This window comes from Rosa rugosa, chromosome 6, assembly GCF_958449725.1.
Source record: "Rosa rugosa chromosome 6, drRosRugo1.1, whole genome shotgun sequence".
Taxonomy (NCBI): Eukaryota; Viridiplantae; Streptophyta; class Magnoliopsida; order Rosales; family Rosaceae; genus Rosa; species Rosa rugosa.
In genome coordinates, this window is record NC_084825.1 from 26,745,417 (window position 1) to 26,752,267 (window position 6,851).

The following is a 6,851-nucleotide window of genomic DNA, read 5'->3' on the forward strand; positions in this document are numbered from 1 at the left end:
GCAGATCTGTTTGACCAACTCAGTGGTGCCAAATATTTCACAAAGCTAGACCTCCGCTCGGGGTACTATCAAGTTCGCATTGCAGAAGGAGATGAACCTAAGACAACGTGCGTCACCCGTTATGGCGCCTTTGAGTTCCTGGTGATGCCGTTCGGGTTGACCAATGCGCCAGCCACATTCTGCACTTTGATGAACCAAGTCTTCCACGAGTACTTAGATAAGTTCGTGGTAGTGTACCTGGATGACATAGTGGTGTACAGCTCTACCCTAGAAGAACACGTAGAGCACTTGAAGTTGGTGTTCCAACGGTTGCGGGACAACCAGTTGTATGTCAAGCGCGAAAAGTGCTCCTTCGCGCAAGTGACCATCAAGTTTTTAGGTCACATTATTGAAAGGGGTCAAATCAGGATGGATATGGAGAAAGTAGAAGCCATAAAGGAGTGGAGAAACCCCAAGAATGTGAAAGAGCTACGTTCTTTTCTTGGGCTGGCCAATTACTACAGACGTTTCATTGAGAATTACTCAAAGAAGACGACCCCCTTAACTGAACTCTTGAAGAAAGGAGTGACATGGGACTGGAGTAGTAATTGTGAGAAGGCCTTTCAAGATTTGAAGAAGGCCGTGATGGAAGATCCGGTCCTTGCCTTACCCGACCTGAACCAGCCATTTGAAGTCCAGACAGATGCTTCTGACTTCGCCTTAGGAGGAGTCCTGCTGCAACAAGGGCACCCTGTTGCGTAGGAAAGTCATAAACTCTCGGAAGCTGAGAGGAGGTACGCGGCTCAAGAGAAGGAGTTGCTAGCCGTAATTCACTGTTTGAGGACGTGGCGACACTATTTGCTGGGGTCAAAGTTCCTTGTGAAGACAGACAATTCAGCCGTCAGCCACTTCCTGACCCAGCCGAAGTTAACTCCAAAGCAAGCTCGATGGCAAGAGTTTCTCGCTGAGTTCGACTTCCATTTCGAACACAAGGCTGGGCACACAAACCAAGTTGCTGATGCTCTAAGTCGCAAGGCTGACCTTGCCACCCTCAAGGTGTTGGCCACTTTGTCGAGCAGCATCATTGCCACAGACATCAAGCAACGTATCAAGGAGAGTCTGGAGAAGGATTCCGTGGCGCAATCCCTCATGAAAATGGTGAAGGAAGGGAAGAGCCGTCGGTTTTGGATGGAGGATGGCATATTGATGGCCAAAGGAGGACGAGTGTTTGTTCCGCGAGCTGACGGACTGCAAAGAATGCTTATGAGGGAGTGTCACGACACCCTGTGGGCAGGTCACCCTGGATGGCAGAGGACCCATGCACTCCTCAAGCAGGGGTACTACTGGCCCCAGATGCGAGACGATGTCACGGAATACACCAAGACTTGCCTGACATGCCAACAAGACAAGATTGAGCGCCAAAAGACTCCAGGGCTGTTGGAACCACTGTCTATTCCTACTCGCCCGTGGGAGAGTGTCTCCCTTGACTTTATTACTAACCTCCCGAAGGTGGGAGACTTATCAGGCATCCTGGTTGTGGTTGACAGGTTTTCAAAGTATGCCACCTTTGTGCCAACCCCAAAGTACTGTTCGGCGGAAGACACAGCAAGCCTCTTCTTCAAGCATGTTGTAAAGTATTGGGGTGTGCCTCAGAACATAGTCAGCGATCGAGACACTAGGTTCACGGGAACATTCTGGACCGAGCTATTCAAGTTGCTCGGGTCTGAGCTCAACATATCTTCAAGTTATCACCCACAGACTGATGGGCAAACAGAAAGGTTCAACGGGATGTTGGAGGAGTACTTGCGCCATTTCGTTCATGCCAACCAACAGAATTGGGCGCAATTGCTCGATGTTGCACAATTTTGTTTCAACTCGAAGAAGAGCTCATCCACCAACAAGAGTGCTTTTGAAATTGTCACTGGCCAACAGCCTCTCTTGCCGCATACGGTGCAAGAAGTCTACAAAGGGGCGAATCCGCGTGCTTTCAACTTCACAAAAGAGTGGAAGACTAATGCCGAGATCGCTCAAGCCTATCTAGAGAAAGCGGCGGGGAGAATGAAGAAGTGGGCGGATCAAGGCCGCAAGCCCAGGGAGTTTCAGGCAGGGGACATGGTCCTTGTCAAGCTGCTTCCGGAACAACTCAGGTTCCTGCGCTCCAGAGACAAACGACTATTCAGGAAGTATGAAGGACCGCTCCCCATCATTGCTAAAGTGGGGAAGTGCTCCTACAAAGTCGATATTCCCGCCTGGATGAGAGTTCACCCCGTCTTCCATGTCAGCAACCTCAAGCCGCACCAGCCAGACTGTGAAGATCAAGCACGCAACCAGCCTGTTCGGGAGCACGTCGACATCAGACCACCAAAGCCGAAAGAAGTGGAGGAGATCCTAGCAGAGAGAGTGATCCGAGTGTCAAGGCGCCCATGCCAGCAGTTCCTGGTCAAGTGGAAGGGTCTGGGAGATGAAGAAACCAGTTGGGAGAATGCTGACGTCCTGAAGAAGAAGTTCCAGCAGAAGATTGAAGACTTCAAGATCAAGGCAGTCGTCGAGAGCGCCGACAGCTTAAGTGGGGGAGGATGTTAGGGGCCGCACTTGTAATGCCGCAAGCAACCTTGTCCAGGGTCATTAGTTAAGCCTTTGGTTGGTTTGCTTGCGTGCTAGGGTTGTTTTGGTAATTTACAAATTATGTAATTTATTTTATTTAGCAATTAGTCTCCTCGGCCTTTTTCATGTTTCCTCCTGCCAAGTTCATGTAAGGCCGATATGCTCTATAGGGAGGGGTTCCTAGTCGGCATAGTTTGGACTACGGAACTAGTATAGGTAAGCACATGTACTTTTGCCTCCCTTACCGTCTTACCATCAATAAAAGAGGAATCATTCAATCATCTGTGCCCCGTGAGATTGCTCTTTGATCTTTCCTTTCGATTATTCATTGTTCTTCGTGGTTGCCCCAACATTCATATAATTGTGTTCTTGCTTGTCACTAGCACTATTTTAATATCGTGTGGCTTTCATTGTTCCTTGCAAGGTACTCACTTGGCTGACTTGCTTGCTAGCAAGTGCCGCACGGTCCGCTTTGCGCATTGCAAAGTTCGGCCCGTGACACACCGCAATGTCGACCAAGCCCTCCACCTCCTCTACCACCTCCGCCTCTGTGGCTACCGCCCCGACCCGCTCAACCTCAGCAACGTCATCCACGCTCTCTGCGACTGCAACTGCCTCGAAGAATCCCACGACCGATTTGCCCACTCCTTGACTCAGATCTGCAACTCAGGACATCAGCGAATCAGACCGCTGCAATCCCTTCCTCTGACGCTGCTCGTCTCTCATCCTTTGATAAATTCCATTTCTCTTTCTTTCTCTCAAAGATCGGAGTCCAGCCATGTCCGACGAGGAGCACCATTTCGAGCCCAGCCATTTCCTTTTAATTTTGTTACGAATTGGATAGTGAAGAGAGAAGAGGAGCAGGAGGAAGAAGAAGAAGAAGGCATAGGGTGCATGACGTGGAGAAGACGAAGGCGATCCGGCCAGAATCGTTCCGGAATCGGGCTGGAGGAGCGTGGGTGGCCGGAGATTTTTTTTTTTTCTTTTTTCCTGATTTCGATGGTTTTTTTTTTTTTCCTGATTTCGATGGTTTTTTTTTGTTTCTGATTCGATGGGTAGAGCTCCGAGAATGGGGGAGGAAAAAATATGCACAACTGAACATATTGGTTTCATTGATCAATTGTGTCTATATTGTATTCATTTTGGTTTTTGAGAGTTTACGAAATTCACTTGAGGGCAATAATATGATTATTAGAGGGTAATAATATGAGCATTGGGGGCAATAATATGTTTATTAGGAGACAATAATATGATTACTGGGGGACAATACTCATATTACTGGGGGGCAATAATATGCATATAAATTGATCAATTGTGTCTGTAGGGTATTAATTTTGGTTTTGGGAGTTTATACAATTCACTGGACGACAATAATATGATTATTGGAGGCAATAATATGATTATTGGAAAGCAATAATATGAGTATTAGGGGGCAATAATATGATTACTGGGGGCAATAATATAGTTACTGGGCATTATTAGGGGGCAATAAATTCAGACGCCGGAATCCGGTCACCAGTCCGGTAGCCGGATTCGAGATTTCGGCGACCAGTTGCCGGATTCCAGGTGATCGGTTGCCTGAATCCGGTCACCGGTCGCCGGAGTCCGGTCACCGGAGTCCGCGGCTACCACTGGTCACCGGAGCTTAGCAAGGTGGAGGATGACTTCTCTCTCTAAGTGAGAAAGAAGGAGAGGGCAAAAAAGTCCCAAAAATAAATAAAAAGAATAAAAAAAGAATTAATTGGGTAAAGGGGAAATAATCCCTTAGAGTGTTTTGGGTAAATGGAGTTTTTAAACTCTTCGTTGTGCAAATGGGCAATTTTTAAGCTGAAATTGGGTAAATGATCATTTCCCCTATTATTAATTCGTATTTTCTTGCAAGTTTCTTTTTTTTTTTTTTTTTTTTTTTAATTTAAGGGAAGCCTGGGAAGGAGTGAAGGACGACAATTTATATCAAATAATAGTAATACTGTGGAAACCTTTATCTCTGCTGCAGAGGAGGTTTAAAGCAGAGAGAGATGAGTTGCATAGCTCCTCCCTCATGTGGTTCGCTAAGACCCACCCAGCTTTCGTGGGCATCTTCTTTTCCGAAGCCTCCCATCTCCTTCAATTGCACCACAACCTCTCCCAATCTCATTCACACACCCAACAAGGTAATTTTCCATTGCTTCACTCTTTATTTCAGTTTGCGTGGCATGAATCCCAACATTTACCAGGAGACAAATGTTGAAGATTGTTGATGGGCCTTGATTCTGTGGCTGAGTTTGAATTTTCTATAGCAGGAACCGGAGTTTGTGACTTTAGTTAACAATGGTATTGACAAATTGTTGAAATGGTCTGACCCATATCGATTTCTGTGTAGTATAGAACATAGTTCTTTTCCTTTTAATAGATTGGTATGGGGTATCTGTTAATATAATGGTCACGGCTGCATGTTTCCATTAGTGTAGCTAAGGTGTTTGATGAAATCACCAAGTTTTGAACTGGTGTGTTAAGTTTGTTCTTTAGTATAATGGATTTGAAAGTGGGAGATGTGAAGTGGTTCAACTTGGCTAGGATAGCAGTTAGCAAGTGAAGGTTTCCATTTAGGAGGTATAATTCTCAAGGGTGACTGGTGTCCAAATGTTTCATATGCTCATTATGTTACAAAGACATTAACTTTTCGAAACCTGTTTGAGTTTGGTAGCTGATCGGAAGTCGTTGCTATTTGGTTTATGAACCTCGGAGCACTGTTTATTATGACATGTTGAGTTGCCGCTCTCTAGTAGAAACGTAGCAGACACTGTTGAAGTGAATTCTATGGAATTTATGTGTTAGAGAGGGCGCTTTTGAATTTTTGATTAGGATGATATGCTTTAGTACTTTATGAAAAACTGATTAGATTTTACTACACAAATACATCCATAATCGCCTTTGTTGCCCACAGTTGTGAACAGCTTCATTCTTGAGCATCATTTTTTTACTAAATGCTCCAATCTGTGATCAATTGTGTAAAAAGTAGAAGGCTTTAGTTAGATTATAGTGGGACTACTTCATGGGAATAATCATGTTGATTCATTGAGTTAATTGTTTGCCCCTGTTAACATCTAACCTCAGAAAGAGAGGATCTCAAATTTCTCATGCTTGTAAATGCAGGTTTCCTTCGTTCGAGCTGCATGGACCCGGAGATCTCGAGGCGAGGCTGCAAAAAGACCTAATAAGAAATCATGGGGTCAACGGACAGATATGTTCCTAAGGCCATTTTTACTGGATGTTTTCTTTTCAAAACGATTTATCCATGCCAAAGTGATGCACCGTGGTACCAGCAAAGTAATATCTGTGGCAAGCACAAATGCCAAGGATTTGAGATTTACATTGCTGTCGCTTACTGATGACAATGCTTGTCGAGTTATAGGAAACCTGATTGCAGAGAGGTCCAAGGATGCTGATGTATTTGCGATGTCTTTTGAGCCCAAAAAGAATGAGAAGATTGAGGGTAAGCTGGGACTTGTTCTTGATACCATTAAAGAGAACGGTATCATTTTTGTTTAGGACATGTCTGCCAGTTTTAGGTCATATTTGTATTAAATCTCTCCCTATCTCTTCTGTATGTATATGTGTGTTCGCACGAGATTGATTTTCTGAGATTAAAGAGCTGTAGCAGTCGTATTCTCTTTTCTCCCTTTTCGGTAAGGCTGGCTTGGCTCACAGCCTTAGCTGACGCTTAAGTGCAAAGTAAATGGAAGGAACTCATAGACATTTCAAATGTGGCTAGCTGAAAACACACAATATGTTGCAGTTTTTTTCAACAGCTTATACCTCTGCCATTGGTGTGCATCCAACCTACTTAAATTTTATGGAAAAACATAAAGGACATAAACTTAGTGGTGCATTCGAAGCAGCTATTGCAAGAATGGTTTCTGATATAATACAAGTTAAATGGGCAGCTCTCTGCTCATATTCTTCCTCTGATATAAATCACATACATCATGACAGTTGCAAAAATTCAAAACCACATGAATATAATTTAGAAGAAAAATGACTTGAGATTCTGCCTCACAACTAACATAAAAGACTACAATAAAGATGAGCAATAAGAGTAGGATAACATACATGATGATAAGTTGAGATGCATTTTCAGTAAACTTCTGAAAATGGCACTCTTTCTAGAGAAACCTACCGTTAGAGAATCATTCATCTATCAACGACCATATATTAAATGGGGTAAAAGAAAAATTATAGAAATAAGAGGTCCAGCTGCAATAAATCATGTTTAATTCTCTCGAGTA

General features: G+C 44.2%; 1 protein-coding gene across 1 annotated transcript; it reads left to right on the top strand.

The window, feature by feature from the left end:
* Positions 1–4,543: 4,543 nt before the first annotated feature.
* LOC133717074 (uncharacterized) lies at positions 4,544–6,241 on the top strand. Its single transcript, XM_062143709.1, has 2 exons — positions 4,544–4,736; positions 5,719–6,241. The coding sequence occupies exons 1-2, from the start codon at positions 4,602–4,604 to the stop codon at positions 6,112–6,114; spliced, it is 531 nt and encodes a 176-aa protein (XP_061999693.1). The 5' UTR covers positions 4,544–4,601; the 3' UTR covers positions 6,115–6,241.
* Positions 6,242–6,851: the final 610 nt, after the last annotated feature.